The 18,723-nt window shown below is 47.7% G+C and overlaps 1 protein-coding gene across 1 annotated transcript in view; it reads right to left on the bottom strand.

The window, feature by feature from the left end:
- MGAT5B (alpha-1,6-mannosylglycoprotein 6-beta-N-acetylglucosaminyltransferase B) overlaps positions 1 to 18,723 on the bottom strand; it is a 144,727-nt gene that overhangs the window by 29,754 nt on the left and 96,250 nt on the right. The window contains exons 6-8 of the mRNA XM_026654578.1: positions 16,526 to 16,696; positions 15,103 to 15,267; positions 14,088 to 14,257 (exon numbers count right to left, since the gene is read on the bottom strand). Of these exons, the coding sequence (XP_026510363.1) occupies positions 14,088 to 14,257; positions 15,103 to 15,267; positions 16,526 to 16,696 (506 nt within the window). The remainder of the gene's footprint in view (positions 1 to 14,087; positions 14,258 to 15,102; positions 15,268 to 16,525; positions 16,697 to 18,723) is intronic.

Raw genomic sequence — 18,723 nt, 5'->3', positions numbered from 1 at the left:
AACCAATGGATAAAAGGCACGCTGGGTTAACTTAAATGGCACATCTGGTGTTTTCTGCAAAACTAGTCACAATCCATTTGAACTGGAGTTTGCCAGCATAAATATCCCCACTGTGTGGTCTTTTGATCCCAGCTCTATGATTGCTGCTAAAAAGGTCATTACGAACTTGAGGGTTTTTTTTTTAATGCCTGGTACCTTGCTTATTTTTAAAGCAATCCACATAACAAAAGCATCTCCATTTGCACAATATATTCCCATCAGTGATGCACCACCAGTGTTTTAACTCCTTCTTAGCCTGTGATGAATCCTGTCCCCCACACACTGGCAAAGAGACAGAGTGAGGGAGTAATTGATTCATTCGTTTCCCTGGTTTAAGGAAAAAACTGTTCTCTCAAAGCTAGAGCCAATGATGGAAGAATCGTCCCTGGACAAACAAACTCATATTTGGCGCCACCTGCTGGAAGCAGTTAGACTTTGTTCCTGGAAAATATAGATCCAGTGTAAGGCTTGAGCTGGGATTACTCACCTGAGTAATGAGAGCCCTACCAAGTACGTGGATAGCCCAGTCTCCAGTTCATCTTGTGTCCTTTGAAAGGAGGCTGCAGCTGCTGTAGGGGAATCACTTCCCCAGGAGAGTGTTATGAGAAGACTGACACTTGGTGCAACCTGCAGCATTGCAAAGGCCGTGTTTTTCTGAGCTGCAGGGATAAGCAGTGTCTGGCAGAAATTAATAATTTAATAGCATGCTGGGAGTGGGGTAAACACCACAAGAATTAGGGAAAACCCAGCCCTCCTTTCATTTTGGTGGCAGAATTTTTAACAAGGGGCTCCCACGCCAGCTGCCTCTAACGCACCTGATTTCTCTAAGTCTTTGATACCAGAAATAGTTGCCTCATTGGCATGCTTCCATTCCCACTGCTATATGGCAACTTAGCAAAGGTTGCTGTGTGTGAGCGAAGAGAACCTGTGCTCAGATGCTGAATGGTGTTTGATGAACATGAAGACTGCTCTTTGTATAGAAGATGTACCCCATGCAATCACTATATAAACAACACAATAATTATATAATAAGACTCTTATCACTTTTATAGGCAGAGGTTTTTGCAGCTGCCAAGAACCCAGTTAGTGAGCTATCATTTGGTACAAAATAAACATATTTCACGAAGAAGTGCAATTTAACAGCTCAATGATTCCCGCTAATTCAGGCTCCTCCCTCTCTTATGGAATGAAACCACAAAGGTGGAAGGAATAACTCCTTTTTATTATTTACAATGGCAAGACTGTTTATCTGCATTCCTTGGGTGGGAGCTGTCAATAAATCTACCTAGCTACCTAGTCACAGAAACGGAGAGGCCTCTCTAATTATAGGAAACAGCTTTTGCAATTATCCTAGCCAGCAGGGCTTTCATTTTGATGTATACGCTCTTCATTTTGGAAATATGTCATTGTGGCTCTGTTGACATGTGGCCTACACAATGAAAACAGCTGTATCTGGCCAGGAAAGGGAGCAGCGATATCCCTGAAGGAGCCACGGAGGTTATCACAATGTGCCATTGTGTGATAAGATTCTCTCTGAATAATACTGCTATGGCAATTCAGCACTGGCAGGTGGACAGCTCTGCGAATGGAGATAGTTTAGGACCGGACTCTCACGGGTGTAACTCAGGAGTCAATGGAGCTATGCTGATTTACACCAGCTGAAGAGCTGGGCCTTAGGGTGAAATGCAGCCCTGCACAGAGAGTCACACAGCTGGATTTCTCCCATACCTTTGTGCTACTCTTTTATGGTTAGCATATAACTCCCCCTTCTATTATACCCCAAACTCTAATCATGCCAGGAGCAAGCTCTGTAGCACTATGCACTTCCAGGGCAAGTAACCCAAACATCTGGAAGTCAGACAGACAATGGAGATCCTTTCAGAGAAGGATATGCAGATGTTCTGGCTACCCCAGCCAGTGGCAGAAATGGAATATACCGCACCCTCTGGCTCACTGGGACACTTCCCTGGAACTGAGTCATAGACACTGCTCACATGCTCGAAACCTTTTGACCTCACTGCAGTTAACCACTTAAATACTGATCTACTCTGTGGTGCAAAGCACTGAACACATACATGCAATCCTTCCACCCGACCAGGGGTCTTCTGCAGGGGCCAGCATACTCCCTACAGGTTCCCATTCTTCTCTGCACTTGCCTGAGAGTCACCCTGCTCGAGGGCCTCCCAGAGGAGCCAACCTGCTTTCTAGATCTATATCTCCTCTTCCTCCCCACCTCTTCCCCTTTGATCTCCTTCCTGCCAGAGTTTCCCTGTCCTGGAAACTCTCTCCCCATCTGGGCTACTTGGCAGGATTTTATAATCACCTGATCAGTCTCCGCTGAGAGGTACTGAGCAGTCACAGGCGAGGTTGGGCCCTCCTCCCCTTAAAGGGCCAGCCACCCCAGGACATACCCTTGAGTCATTTAGGCATGTTTGGAAATCTCACCTACAGACAACTCCAAACTCTTTTAGGTTAAAAGCTACATTTCCAACCATCCACTTCTTTTTTTCCTATTGTGGAAATAGCCGTCTTAACCCTATGGTCCCCATTCCCTGTAGCGCTTGGCTGTCCCATTCTACCACTCTTCCCTTGAGCACGAGACCCATAAAACTCACCAGCCATGCCGGAAAGGAAAGCAAATGAAGTCAGCGCCCGTGTGAATCCTTTCCTGCTAGCACAGGATACCAAGGAATCATGGGCGCTAAACGGAATGCAGTGAGTGAGTCTGGAGGAGGAAGAGAGAGGCATGCTACGCATATCCAGCAATTATTTCAGAGGTTGGCCGGGAGGTGTGCAGCATGAAAGCTAGGCTTGAAAAACATTACTTGCAACTTACCAACATGCACTCACAAGCCGCCTCATTAACAAGCAAACTGGGCTTTTCAGAATGAATCGCCCTTCTCCCCACCCCAACCGAGCAGTCACACACCCAATGGGCCCGATTCTTATCTCCACGAAGTCTCCAGAGCAATGTAAAGTAGTTTCAGTAACAATGAGAATCAGGCCCATTCTTCGCTCTTACGCTCTTCTGCATGGCCCAGTTTGTTTCCGTCTTGGCTCCATCTGAAGACGTTACCAGAAGCGCCCGTGTCCCCTTCTGACTGCTTTACATACACAAGATGCAAGTTATGGGGAAGGAAACTTGTGACTAATTGATTTGGCTTGATGCTTTCGCTTTTGTTCCTGGGAGCTGCAAATTGTGGCTGATGTTATAATACGTCTAACAACCGCCCTATAAGCCACCGGATAATTATGCATGTTTCGCCTCCTGCCTGTCAGGATGCATAAGATGTAAGCTAAGAAATTCAATGAGAAATGCAAAGGAGGGGAAAAGAGAAACACCTGCATATAATTGAAGTACAGGAGGAAAAGTAGCCTCTGCTAAGAGTGAGCAGCATGACTCAAGGATCTGGAGGAGCTATATGTGAAAAAAATGAGCCCGTTTTTTTTTATTTGTATTTCAGTAGCACCTTGAGGCCTCTGCCAAGATCAGGGCCCCACAGCGCTAGGTGCTGTACAAACACACAGTAAGAAACAGTCCCTGCCCCAAAGAGCTTATGGCTTAAAGAAACAAGGCATATCTAAAAGATACACTCTAGCTTCAGCAGGAATTAATTCAGGGAAGTCTTAGTGCCTGTGTTGTAACAGGAAGTCAGACTAGAAAGATCACAATGGTTCCTTCTGGCCCTTTAATCTAGGAAAGCAAACAAAGGGTGTGAGGGGAAACAGAAGCCCAGAGAGATGAAGTGACTTGCCTGTGGTCACATAGCAGGCCAATAGCAAAGCCAGGAATAGGACCACGTCTCTTGGCACCAGGCAAAATGCCCTTTCCATTAGACTATGCCGTCTCTCTTATGAGATGGCTGATTGCATCATCTAGGACCCGATCCCATTTCTACGGAGGTCAACAGAAAGTCTCTCATTGACTTTAGTGGGAGCCGGATCTGGCTCCTGGAGCTGGTGGGTTCACAGGTATTTCGATGATCACCAGTTTAGTTGTGAAAATATCTGAGAATCCCAGGAGTTATATGGCTTTTAGCACAAATTAATATTTGTCCAAAAATTCACAGGGCAGGGCATTTTTCTAGGTTAGTCACCATTCGCTAGTCACCATCCATTATTCTCCTCTTCAGAGTGTTACCCAGTTAGGCAGCAGCCGCAATACCCCATCACTAAGTTGGCCATTCACACCCCATTAAGGTCCTGATTCTGTGATCTGATCCGTGTGTGTGGACTCTGGTATCTGTTCACTGACTTCAGTGGGACTCCACAGGGGTGCTATGGTCCTCCGGCATGGATCAGATCAAAATACTAACCCTTGGAGCAAGGGAGGGAATTGTGCCTCAGAGGGGTGGCTCTGAGTCTCAATGTGGCTCCGGGGCTATTCCTGGGATAGTACAGTCTGTACACCCCCTTACCCACAGCTGTGCCTAAAGACCCAACTGAGCCCCACAATTATTTATTAGTATCATGTATTATTAACCCTACGTATTCTATTCAGCTTCCCATTGCCTGTATCAGCAAAGACTTTTCTAAGCATTCCTCAGATCCTCCACACAGCCCAGAACAGAAGTAACAGCGGGGAAGTTTCTAGAAAGAGCTAGAAAACACAGAAATGGCTCGCTGGCTCCACTCAATCCCGTGGTTTTCTCTTGGCTTTTACATGTGACAAGAGGGAAGATTTCTCAAACTCCCTGCTACACAATGCCAGCCCTGCAGTAAATTAAGAGAGGGGCAGGAAAAATTATTCTTTTCAGAGCCGCTGCTCAGAGAAGCTGCTTGCAACAGCAGAGTCCAGCATCAGCTCGAGCGGACTTGGTGGCGCCAGAAAATTAAGTCCTGGCAGAGAAAACGACTGCCAAAGGGGAGGGGTTCCCCCTCCTGGTGAGGATGATGACAAGGAGAACTAACTGCTCTGCATGGACTGGAGATAAATTATAACGTGCAGACACAGGCTTCTCTCGGCCATTGCCCTGGACTAGGAGAGGGTACGTTGTTCTCCCACCAGGGACACTCACAGTAGTTACCCTAGCTGAGCCAGTGGACTGAGTCTCAGGCGATGCTGTGCCCTGCAAGAGGGAAGGGGTCTGCAGCGCACATCAGTCCTCCTCTCTTTGCCTGTCAAAGTTTTTGTGGTGCGGAGGAGCATTCCAGTGGCCTCTGTCCCCTGCCACACAGAGGTATGGAGCTTGGAGATCCCTGACCCAGGTCAGATGAGGGGCAGCAGGCACTAAACGTCAGTCTCTTTGCAGCCCTCCTGGGCTGCAGGGAGCTCTACTGCCCATGCCTCTTTCCCCGACATGGGGGTACGCCTGTGTCTCTCTGCTGGGTAAGTGTTGTATCCGACCCATGGCCCCGGGGCAGCTCCTGATTCTGATTTCTCCTTCCCTCACACCGGAGCTGTTGCCAAATCTGGGAGGGTTTTTTCTCTGTAACATCTCCAGTGTCCATCCCTCCCACCCCCAGTGCCAATGCCCCTGGCCAAGCTCCAATCACCCCTCGCCTCTACAACTGCAGCCTTCTCCCCTCTGTCCTCCCAGACCTCCCTCCCGCCCCGCTTTCGAAATGCTGCTGGGAAAACCACCTGCTTTGCTTGCTGCTTGGGCCCTGTCCGGCCCTGTCCTGCCCTTCCACCGATCCCTTCCCCGGCTTCCTCCTCGCTCCTCCTCAGCTCCGTTGAGGCAATCTGCACCCACAGCACACATGCCTGGAGCAGCCCCCGTGCATTGACAGCCCCTGGGTGTTGTGAAGGGTGTGCAGGGGGGAAAGGCTCCTTGTGATCGCACATGCACAAACCCTGCGCACAAGACACACTGTGCACAACCTAGCCCTCAGCTTGAAGCATTTCTGGGTAGAGGCCTTGTCATGATCCCGCCTTCATACCTGTCTGCAATGCACTTCGCGCAGTGTGGGCACTAGACAAAGAACCAGCAGTTTAATTAACTGACACGAGTAGAAATCATTCATTATAATGCTAATTAATACACTGCTTCCTGAGAAGGCTCAGCCTGCAGCTTGGCTCCTAACTAACAGCATGAAACTGCCTCTCTAGACCCCTCTGGATTTTATATGAATAACCCATTCCCAAGGACAGCAATTATCTGTGTCCTTTCGGCCCATCGGACGTGGGTAAGGAATTGTCCTGGGCAAACAGCACTCTGCAGGGAGCCAGTGTCTGGAACCCTGCTGGCTCCCACGTGTGCAGTCCCCTGCACGTGATGTGCCAGACTCGAACTGACAGGGATTGTGCCTGCAGTGCTGTTCTTAGAGCACCCTCTGCTGGAGGAGCCATCCAGTGGCATTTACACTTGCCTTGGAATATATGCCCTGAATGTCCAGATCAGAGGAGAGAAGCTGTGCTGGCTTCCGATACTGGAAAGGGGAGACCAAAAGGTGACAAGCTTAGGCAACAAATCAGCCTCAGGAGGAAGATAAGGCATGCAGGTCAAGATGAAGTTCCTTTTTGACTTGGCTGCCCCACAATAAAATCCATTCAGAGGCAGCAGTCCCAGTTCCAAGCTGTATTCTACCGCAGAGAACAAGGGTACGCACTTTTGCAACCAGAATCATAGAATCATAGAAGCATAGAATATCAGGGTTGGAAGGGACCTCAGGAGGTCATCTAGTCCAACCCCCTGCTCAAAGCAGGACCAATTCCCAACTAAATCATCCCAGCCAGGGCTTTGTCAAGCCTGACCTTAAAAACCTCTAAGGAAGGAGATCCCACCACCTCCCTAGGTAACCCATTCCAGTGCTTCACCACCCTCCTAGTGAAAAAGTTTTTTCTAATATCCAACCTAAACCTCTCCCACTGCAACTTGAGATCATTACTCCTTGTTCTGTCATCAGGTATCACTGAGAACAGTCTAGATCCATCCTCTTTGGAACACCCTTTCAGGTAGTTGAAAGCAGCTATCAAATCCCCCCCTCATTCTTCTCTTTTGCAGACTAAACAATCCCAGTTCCCTCAGCCTCTCCTCATAAGTCATGTGTTCCAGCCCCCTAATCATTTTTGTTGCCCTCCGCTGGACTCTTTCCAATTTTTCCACATCCTTCTTGTAGTGTGGGGCCCAAAACTGGACACAGTACTCCAGATGAGGCCTCACCAATGTCGAATAGAGGGGAATGATCACGTCCCTCGATCTGCTGTCAATGCCCCTACTTATACAGCCCAAAATGCCATTAGCCTTCTTGGCAACAAGGGCACACTGTTGACTCATATCCAGCTTCTCGTCCACTGTAACCCCTAGGTCCTTTTCTGCAGAACTGCTGCCTAGCCATTCGGTCCCTAGTCTGTAACAGTGAATGGGATTCTTCTGTCCTAAGTGCAGAACTCTGCACTTGTCCTTGTTGAACCTCATCAGGTTTCTTTTGGCCCAATCCTCTAATTTGTCTAGGTCCCTCTGTATCCTATCCCTACCCTCCAGCGTATCTACCAATCCTCCCAGTTTAGTGTCATCTGCAAACTTGCTGAGAGTGCAGTCCACGCCATCCTCCGGATCATTAATGAAGATATTGAACAAAACCGGCCCCAGGACCGACCCTTGGGGCACTCCACTTGAAACCGGCTGCCAACTAGACATGGAGCCGTTGATCACTACCCGTTGAGCCCGACGATCTAGCCAGCTTTCTGTCCACCTTATAGTCCATTAATCCAGCCCATACTTCTTTAACTTGCTGGCAAGAATACAGGAGCTCTGTGTTCCCAAGCCCAGCTGAGATGGGGAACCACGGCCTGGCTGACTGGTAGCTGTTCTTCACAGCTTCATTCAGAGGAGTCTCAGGGGAGGCACTAGAGTCAGTTTAGAACAGGGGATTTTGTCAGTGCTAATGGATGTCGAAGCCACCAGGCTCTGTAGAATGGCAAAAAATGATGGATTACGATGCCCGCTGCTCTGCCTGAGTCCCCCGCTGATGAAAACAAACTTCTTGTAAACCCCGCCAGGACTCAGCTCGCTGTTTCTTGTCATTACCCATAAGAGCGAGCTCTTCATTACAAAAAAAAATTGGCATTAACTTCAATCACTCTTGAGTATACAGATATTCTTTAGGAGGATGATTTAGCACAGCACAGAGTGCGCCTGATAACCTGAAGATTTTGTGATCTGTGCATGCTGCTTTGAAAAGCTGCTGGGCTTTGCAGGACTATTATTTTTTTAAGCTAATTAGTCGGGAGCTAATTCTGTTAGTTAATTCTGAATGTTACATTTTTTCTACCCCTTCGCCCTGCCCCAATAAACTTTTCACCACGGATTGTTCTGCAGTGGATGCTGGCTTAGCGCCAGGGCCGGCGCAACCCATTAGGCGACCTAGGCGGTCGCCTAGGGCGCTACATTTTGGGGGGTGGCGACCGCGGCGGTATTTCGGCGGCGGGACCTTCCGCCGCCTCTGTGGGGGCGGCATTTCGGGGCGGGACCTTCCGCCGCCTAGGGCGGCAGAAAAGCTGGCGGCGCTCCTGCTTAGCGCTGCCCACACACTAATCGGTCAATGGAGTGACTTTGGGGGTTGCTTGTTTTTGTCTCTTTTCTTTGTATCACCCCTGCCTTCATCATATATTCACTGTCATTCACCCAGTGAGTCCAGGCCACTTTGTAGGGGGAAACATTGAGATGTTCTACAGAGCGGTTCTCCAAAGGGCCAGCTGATGACGCAGCTGCATCAGTGGTGATTAGAGCTGGGCGAATAATTGATTTTCTGGTTCGGTGGCACTTCCAAAAAAAATCGGGGGGAAAAATTGAAGATTGAATCTGAAACTTTTTGGAATTTTCAGTGAATTGAAAAAAGGCGGTGCCGGGTCTACTCCCCAGTGGGAAACTGAAACCTGCATCTCCCAGCATCCAGGTGAGTGCCCTAATCGATGGACTATAAGCGCAGGGGAAGTGGGACGGAGCACAATAGCGCCCCCCTCCACTCCCTCTTCTGGCCATTTTGTGAATGGCCAAAACTATTTGTGTCAAACTCACGCATGGTTTTGGGTCAACAGAAACTGCATTCCTCATCGAATAAATGATTTGTGTGCAAAATTTCACCCAGCTCTAGTGGTGATATATGTATAATGCTAGAACCCCTTGCCCCTCCCTAGCCCTGTTTGCAAAGATCACATTTCCCCCCTGCCAATAAACATGCATTACTAACAAATGAATGACGAACACTGAGACAGGGTGGCTCAAGAGAATGTCTCAGAGCAGAAGATCAACTAGTCCTTGCAAAATGAATGGATCCTAGATATCAAGTTGTGAGGCCCCATCACTTGAGTAATTTGAAATTATACTGCACAAAGCCCTATATAATGTACTTCAGTGAACAATCTGACGTTTGTGGAGGGGCCAAGCTACATGAACAAATAGCTCTTTTCCATCTCTAATGTCCACGGGCCTGATTTTAGAAGACACTTCAGTCACTCAGTGCCGCTGACAATCCAGAAGACCCATTGAGTGAAATCTGGTGGGCCCAATTCTTGTTTACACTATGGCCTCTTTATGCCACTCTGGCATAAATGGCATTTGCTTTTTAAGGCCTCTTAAAAGAGAATGAGGCCTGGCATGCTCAGAAGACATTTCTGGTGCTGTCACAGGTCTCCGTTCCCATCACCCCAATCCAGGGCTTGTCCAAAGAGGTCGCCCAGTGCTTTGAAGCAGTAACTCTGACCTGGCAGTGTTGTGTGGTGGGCTTGTGAAGTTTGCAGCCTACTGTGTGTCTTTGGTTTGCCAGCTCTTTGCCATGCTGGTGTTCCTCACCCCCCTCCATGTCGAACATGCCTTTCGCCGACTCATGATGAGTCCAGAAGGGGAAGCCTCTTCTCAGGCTGCTGGCAATTCTACTACCAAACGGGGCTGCAGAAGTGAATGCAAAATCTTTGGGGCCTTTCTACATGGAAGCTGGGGGTGAAAGGCTGATATTATTGCCCAGACATGGAACTGACTCGGCCAACATCTGGGTTATGGAGTCTGAATAGTGCAGTAACGGTGGAAAACTTCCAGATGTGGGATCTCAAAACTGCTCAGCATTGGTCTAACTCTGCTCCCATCCAAGTCAGCGGGAGCCTTACAGTGGTCTCCGATGGGAGAGTGTAATAAGGCTTTTGAAAATCCCACCCACACAGCTCCAGGAGGAGTCTTATCCACACCCCCAGAGTTCCCGCTCTGACACATTGTGTCGCTCTGCAGAAAGGACCCGATCCTGTACCCATCAATGGCAACGGCAAATAACCCAGGGGCTTCCATGGGAGCAGGATCCAACTTGAAGTCGCAGCTGAGAGGCTGACCAATGAGGGGTTGATTCATAAGAACGGCCATACTGGGTCAGACCAATGCTTCATCTAGACCAATATCCTGTCTTCTGACAGTGGCCAGTACCAGGTGCTTCAGAGGGAATGAACAGAACAGGGCAATTATCAAGTGATTCATCCCATCATCTAGTCCCAGTGTCTGGCAGGCAGAGATTTAGGGACATATGGAACATATAGTTGCATCCCTGATCATCTTGGCTAATAGCCATTGATGGACCTATCCTCCCTGAACTTGTCTAATTCTTTTTTGAACCCAGTTATACTTTTGACCTATACAACATCCCCTGCTAATGAGTTCCACAGGTTGACTGCATTGCGTGAAGAAGTACTTCCTTATGTTTGTGTTAAACCTGTGCCTATTAATTGCATTGGGTGACCCCTGGTTCTTGTATTATGTGAATGGGTAAATAACACTTCTCTATTCACTTTCTCCACACCAGTCATGATTTTATAGACCTCTAACATATCCTCCCTTAGTCGTCTCTTTTCTAAGCTGAACAGTCCTTTTACATTGCTCCTCATATGGAAGCTGTTCCATACTTCTAATAATTTTATTGCCCTTTTCTGTACCTTTTCCAATTCTAATATACCTTTTTTTGAGATTGAGGCACCCAGAACTGCATGCAGTAATTAAGATATGGGCCTACCATGGCTTTATCTAGTGGCATTATGATATTTTCTGTCTTATTATCTATCCCTTTCCTAATGATTCCTAACATTCTGTTCGCTTCTTTGACTGCCGCTGCACATTGAGCAGATGTTTTCAGGGAACTATCCACAATGACTGCAACAGCTAATTTAGATCCTTCATTTTGTATGTATAGTTGGAATTACATTTTCCAATGTACATTACTCTGCTTTTATCAACATTGAATTTCATCTGCCATTTTCTTGCCAACCCTGTTTTGTGAGGTCCTTTGTAACACTTTGCAATCAGCTTTAGACTTAACTAGCTTGAGTAATTTTTTATTGTCTGCAAACTTTGCCACCTCACTGTTTACCCCTTTTCCCAGATCATTTATGACTATGCTGAACAGCACTGGTCCCAGTACAGATCCTTGGGGGACCCCCTATTTACCTCTTTCCACTGTGAAAACTGACCATTTATTCCTACCCTTTGTTTCCTATCATTTAACCAGTTGCTGATCCATGAGAGGTCCTCTTATCCCAGGACCACCTACTTTCCTTTGAGCCTTTGGTGAGGGATCTTGTCAAAGATTTTCTGAAAGTTCAAATAAACTATATCCACTAGATCACCTCTGTCCACGTTTGTTGACTCCCCTCAAAGAATTTTAATAGGTTGGTGAGGCATGATTTCCCTTTACAAAAGCCTGTTGACACTTCCCCAATTTATCATGTTCATCTATGTGTCCGATAATCCTGTTCTTTACTATAGTTTCAACCAATATGCCTGGTACTGAAGTTAGGCTTACTGGCCTGTAATTGCCAGGATCCGCTCTGGAGCCTTTTTTAAAAATCAGCATTATATTAGCTATTCACCAGTCATCTGGTACAGAGGCTGATTTAAGCAATGGGTTACATACCACAGTTAGTAGTTCTTCAATTTCATGTTTGAGTTCCTTCAGAACTCTTGGGTGAATACCATCTGCTCCTGGTGACTTATTACTGTTTAATTTATCAATTTGTTCCAAAACCTCTTCTACTGACATCTCAATCTTGGACAGTTCCTCAGATTTGTCACCTAAAAAGAATGGCTCAGGTGCGGAGATCTGCCCCATAACTTCTGCAGTGAAGACTGATGCAAAGAATTCATTTAGCTTCTCCGCAACAGCCTTCTCTTCCTTGCGTGCTCCTTTAGCACCTCGATCATCCAGTGGCCCCACTGACTGTTTGGCAGGCTTCCTGCTTCTCATGTACTTAAAAATTCTTTTCAAAGATTCTTTTGCAGCTGTTCACCTTGCTTTGCCCTTGAGCTTCTTGTGCTATTTTTGACAGCTCACACCAGCTGCCGTGCTCTCCTCCTTCAGCGGAAGAAGGGGAAGGAAGGAAGGAATGGGCTTAACGAGCATGGAGCTACTGCCTTTAAAACAATGCCAGTAAAGTCACTGGAGACGCGAACTGGAACTGAAATGTCCATGGCACAGTGGGAGGAGCAAGCCGGCCTGCAGCATCTGCATCCGCTCTAATATCGGCTATTCTGGGGGCTTTGTTCGGAAAGATTCCAACTGCGAATGAAATCTGAGTCTGAAACAACCAAAGGGGGACTTTCCTGTGTTCTCCTGGGCCAGACCCCTGGTGAGCTTCACCTCCCAGGGCCTCCCAAGAGGTCTGGCCAGAATCTTTCCCTAGCATGGGGTTAATTCAGAAACCATAAAAGGCCTCATTCGCCTCTCCTTTACACTAATTTTACACCGAAGTAACTCAACCAGCTTCAGTGGAGTTACTCCTGATTTACACAAGTATGATTTACACCTGGACCATAGTCTCTCTGCTCTACACACCTCAGTGCACTAACCCCCGCTGTCCTCTCCCACTGTGTGAAGGACATGATGCAGAGCTGGTGCTTGAAGGAGAAGTGGCTAGCTCCTGGGGGTGAACCCGGAGCAAGCCTGGGCCTCATACATAACCAGACTCACAAGAGTGATCCTTGGACAGAGGCTGGCTCCTCTGCCCAGTGCAGGCGGAGGACAGAGGAAAGTGAGAGAAGGGGAGCTGCTGGCATGGCAGGGAGCTGCTCACCAAGAACCACAGGGACTGATGATTAGTGCTAGGGTAATACAGGGGGCAGATCATCAGCTGGTATAACTGGCGTGGAGCAATGGGAGGTAAAGCTCACCAGGAGTCTGACCCAGGAGTGTACAGGAAAGTGCCCTTTTGGTTTATTCCATTGGAGCTATGACTATTTACACCAGTTGAGGATCTGCCTCTGGATGTCTCCAGCCTTGTCTACACTGGGGAGATCAACCACTGGTGCCCAGTCTAGTGTTGCCAACTCTCCAGGATTGTCCTGGAGTCTCTAGGAATTAACGATTAATCTTTAATTAAAAACTATGTCATGTGATGAAACCTCCAGGAATACATCCAACCACAATTGGCAACCCTAGACCAGTTATGGTGCAATTGTATCAGTGGAAAGCCCTAGTGTAAACTATTATAAGCCAGGATTTGCAATGCAGCTGCTCACCCCTGCTGGAAGCCAGGATGAACTGTACTAGTGCAAACCATGGCTTTGCTTGTCTGCACTAAGGGTTTACAGTGCTGAAATCAGGGTGAATTCCCAGGCAAGGCCTAAGTCAGCACACGTAGCGTCATGCTTTGCAGAGTCTTTCATCCGACAATCTCACAAATCTGAGCCTCACAATGCTAATGTGAGGGAGGTAGAGAGTACTATAGCCATTTTACATATGGGGAAACAGAGGCACAAAGAGCTGGAAGCAAATGGAGCAAGATAACACAATACGTCTGTGATAGCTGAGAATAGAACCCTGGGTCCCTGACTCCTCATCCTCCAGACTACACCGCTTTCCAGGAGAGTGGCAGGGTACGACAGAGAGACCTGAATGTGAGGACAATGGGAAAACAAAGTGAAGCGTCTGGCTGCTACAGACATTTCTATGGGATCTCACACAGCAATCCCAACAGCCACAGCCTAATGGTTCAAACTAACCCTTGGGCGCCTGGAGGTACAGCCTTCCCATGTTCGCAAACAACAGCCCATCAGACAATGCCAGCCTGCTCCCAGGGGGACTCCCGCTCTACTGGCTGGGACCATTTCTTTGGGCATCAACATGGTGCTTACCTCTGCAGCTCTTTCAAAGAAACCGTGACTTTCAGGCTGTGTCCCAGAACGAAGAGGGCAGCTAAGATATCTGCCCATTGGACCATCTCGCCCAGAGGTCCCCCCTTCAGCACCCTGGGGCTGAAAACATCCCCTGACTCCTCCGTCAGGAAGCCGATGTGAATCAAGATCTAGAGAGAGGAGAGAGGATGATGCGCTTGTGGCCCAGGCAACATGGAATGTGGCTGTGTAGGCAGCACTCAGACATGAGGACGGTGTGCAACAGAAACTACGCAGGGAGCCAAACTCTAAGGTCCTCACTCGGGTTTTACTCAGTCTTCACCCAGGCAAAACTCTCAGGCTGATTCTTCCAAACTTGGGTGCCCAACTAAATCCATGTTTTGGCATCAAAGCAAGAAGCCTGCTCTTCAGAGATGGCCAGCTCCTGCTGCCCGCATGGACTTCAATGGGCATTGTGGGTGCTCAGCACCAGTTGGGATCAGGACCACTGACTGCAGTGGGAGTTTTGCCTGAGTGATGAATGAGAATGTGCTTCAGCATTTGGCCCATGGACTTTAGGATCGGTGAGTGACTTACACAAGGAACAAGAAGCCTTGGAATTGTCTGTCTCTACGCTCAGCCTAGCGCAGGTGGCTGGAATGCTGACCTAGTCTGCACTTCCCCATGAATGACACCTATCGCCGTCTCCCCAGCAATCTCCAAAGGCACAAGCAGTATGTGGCTACCGAATCCATACCAGCCACTCAGTCTGGCTTTCAGCTCAGCAGAAGCTGGGGGCTGAGGTGTTCTGAAGGTAGTTAGGAGGCTTGCACATGATCCGCTAAGGCCAACCAAACTCATTTCCCCAACGGACACAGGCTAGACGTGAAGGGGATTTCCGTACACTAAAGTGCCCTTTCCCACTCACCCTGAACAGCCTCCAGTTTATTGCTCTACAGTTAGTGCAACTGGTTCTGGAGGCAAATGCAAAGGACTCGTCAGCCCACGACTAATTCTCCCTACGTTCATCTTTCACCTGTTTTTGATCCCTCCGTCTGCCCTTCAGTTTCTGCGCCAGGCTTTGGGTTGCCAGAAGCCACTGTGAGGCCAAGTGCCGGACTCTCTTCTTCATGAAGATCAAGGATTCCTTGCCACTCCCGATCAGCTCAAGGAGGTAAGAGAGGTTGCTCCGAAAAGCTGCCTAGGAAAAAAAAGAGAGTCTGCTTTTTAGGCTATGTCTACATGACGAGCCGGGGTGTGATTCCCCTGCTCGTGTATTCATTTAACCTCTCATCATGCTAGTGCTAGGAGAAATAGCAGTGTAGCCGCAATAGTACGGATAGCAGCAGTGAAGGCACAGCTGAGCTGTGCTGAGTACAACCCCGTCTGAAACTGGCCTGGCTGGCTCCTTTCCTGGAGCAAGTGCAGTCATCCTTTCGCTGATCTGTCCGAAACACATGGGCAAGGTGATCTGAATAGTAAGGGAAGGTCAGCCCTTAAGTGTTACACAGAAGGAACTGCACCCTTGATTGGCATCAGCTCCCCACTTTGGCTGTGTCAGAAGAGAGTCAGAGAGAAGAACAGACTTGCAGAACTGGAATGGGTCTTGGGCCCTGCAGGGAGCGAAGTGAGATTAGAGGAGCCCCGTAGGAGAGCAAGAGAAGAGTCTCAACTTTAGGACAGTCCTGCTTTAGGTGGGAGCCTAGGCCGCCCAGCCTACGGCTAAGTGGGACTTCTTTTTGGGCCATAGTCTCCTCCAGAAGTGTCCATGGGACCCTGGAAGTAAACGGAAACTCCATTCCTGAAATTACAGAGCCATGTTGACAGCTGAGAGCTCCAATATCTTCAGGTGAAAGATTTGGCAGGTGAAGCATTTAAAATCTCCCATAGGGATTATGCCAGAGCAAAACCTCAGTGTTCCCCATCCCATTAACCGACTGGGGTCTCCTGATTATCTGCTGGCTCCCCCAAGGAGAAATAAACTCTTTCCCTGGCACTGCAGGCTACAGAAACTTACATCCATGCATGGAAACATCTCTAAGTGGGCAGCAGTTGATCACTGGTGCCACTGATCAAGTGCACTCAGGAGAACTCAGGTCAGTGTAAGAGGGCTATGCTAGTCTCAGCTTTTACTGTAGTGGTGCTACTGCCCTACTGTGATGCTGGAAGAATGGCTAGTGTTAAGGTTAGAGATAAATGCATGTGCTTGGGGTTTACAGTGCCACAGTTTCACCCAAACAAATGCTATCCGATCTCCAGTCTGACATGGACATAGACGCCATCCGTAATACAAGGCTCTTTGCACTGATAGACCCTCTAATACAGATTTTCTTTAGGCACCATTTGTAGCTCGTGACCTTTCTCTATCTCTTGCCTGGAGACGTTGAATCCAGCAGCCCACAGAAGAATACACCTAAAGGAGGGTGCTGGACTGGCACACAGACCCTCACTGCCCTTACCTGCCCTCTGGGTGGTGGCTTTGAGGATGGCATGGCTGCCGTCTGATTTCTCCAAGGCAGCGGAGGACAAAACCACTCAACTTCGCTGAGGTAGATGAGGAACGAGCATTCTGTGCCGTCCACGCCGAAAAATGCATAGCAGGGGTCGGACGTCCACCTGGCCCTCATCCACTGCAAGACAGGCAAAGACACAGATTAGTGGGGCGAGCTCTGCAAACCCCACTGCTGGAGAACTATGCTACGGGCATCTTGTGCAGAAATCTAAGGATGCTCACTAGGTGGCCACTGTGAAGCCTTCCAGACCTTTCTACGTGGAACCTTGGGGGCAGGGGGAATAAAATGGAAGGAAACTTACAAAGACTTATACTTCCCACATCAAACAGCACTACTGGTTCACTTCCAAACATGGGCACCACAGAAGGATACACATTTGACCTAGGATTATTAGCCCCCACAGTAAAACTAGGTTCACACAAACACAACTGCTTTGTAACCAGCTTTGCCATGAAAATATAAGCGGGAAAGTAGTGTTGGCATAGAGGCCTCAGGTTCTATTTCTGTTCCATCTGCTTTCTTCTATCTACATTACAAAAGATCCCATAGCACTTTTCCATGTGAGTAGGAGTTTGTCACACTATTCTTGGCCATATTTCCTAGGCCATAACTTGTGCAGCTGGCAGCCTGATTTATCCCTATAGTGTAAGTTTCCAGGAACTTGTGGCTTGCTAAGGAATTATATATATTTATATATGGAGATATACTTATCTCATAGAGCTAGAAGGGACCTTGAAAGTCATCGAGTTCAACCCCCTGCCTTCACTAGCAGGACCAAATACTGTCCCTGACAATTTATTTTTTTTGCCCCAGATCCCTAAATGGCCCCCTCAAGGATTGAACTCACAACCCTGGGTTTAGCAGGCCAATGCTCAAACCACTGAGCTATCCCTCCCCCTAAATCAGTCCTTAAAATGTAAATTTATTTAACTATCAGAGTGTAATACTTTGTCCTACCCGCAGGGGTAACGTATAGGACCACCCTTCTAGCACTAGGACTGGCTGGAAAACAAGAATTCTGTTTTGTGAAAAATATCAAGGTTTTGATATTTGTTATTGTTCCACATCGGAATGAAAAATTAGACCTTTCAAAATGTTTCATAAAAACCCACAAGAGACCTAGATCCGAATAGCCAATACCCCAGTGTTTAGGGCACTCAGTGGGAAGTGGGAAGCCCAAGTTTAAGTCCCTGGTCTGTCTTGTCTCTACTTTTAACCAGAAATTTCATCCTGGATCTGAGAAACCTTCCCAACAAAAGTTGCAATGAAAACAATACGCTTCCACGAAAGTTTCAGTTTTGAACTAAAAAAAGTTTTGCCAAAAAAATCCCATCCAGCTCTTATTAACGCATCATCAGTGATGCATAGTATAGAAGGATTGAATGTTACCGTCATGCATAAGTATAAAACATTGCCTTTCCAGTGGTATTACTGACATAATAGGCCAGAGCCTTAGCTGGTGCAAATCAGTGTAGATCCATGGAGAAAGCCACCTACTTGAAATCAATGAATCTATGCTGAGTTACGCCAGCTGAGGATCTGGGCCGTGGTCTTTACAGAGTGTTTGGTCAGGACCTCCTCAGCCATCACATTGGGAAAATAAAGATCGAACACAGAGAATTTGAACTGACACTGCCTTCTTGATTTGAGGTTACACTCAGCTTTGGCCGGAATACCTGAGGTCTCCAGTGATGCAACCACCAATGCCTGGAACAAGGGGCAAGGAAATTCAAAATAATGATATACCATGGTGCCTCCTTCTTCCTGACCAGTGAACTGACCTCCAGGTTTCATAAACTCTGGGAGAATGAGGAGCCGAGAAGACAGAGATCTACTAGACTTCCCAGAGAGTGATTTTGCATGCAAGAGAATACACGCAGGACCTCAGCGCATATCTCTCATCCTCTAGAATTTGCTTGTGCCAGCCTCTTTCTAAATTTAGCTACAAAAACGAATCCACTGAGGAGACAGGTCTTCGTGCCCAATATTTAAAACTCACCAATCATCCAGACAGGAGATCGCATTACTGCTTTTGGCAATTAAATTACACTCAAAATTTAACCAAGGCATGGAAGAAGATGGAAGAAAACGATGGTTAGCACAGGGAGAAGGGATAATGTAACTGTGCTATCCTATTAATAAGC

Source organism: Terrapene carolina, unplaced genomic scaffold, assembly GCF_002925995.2.
Source record: "Terrapene carolina triunguis isolate 2854851 unplaced genomic scaffold, T_m_triunguis-2.0 Scaffold192, whole genome shotgun sequence".
In the NCBI taxonomy this organism is placed as follows: Eukaryota; Metazoa; Chordata; order Testudines; family Emydidae; genus Terrapene; species Terrapene triunguis.
This window is presented reverse-complemented; position numbering and strand designations above follow the sequence as displayed.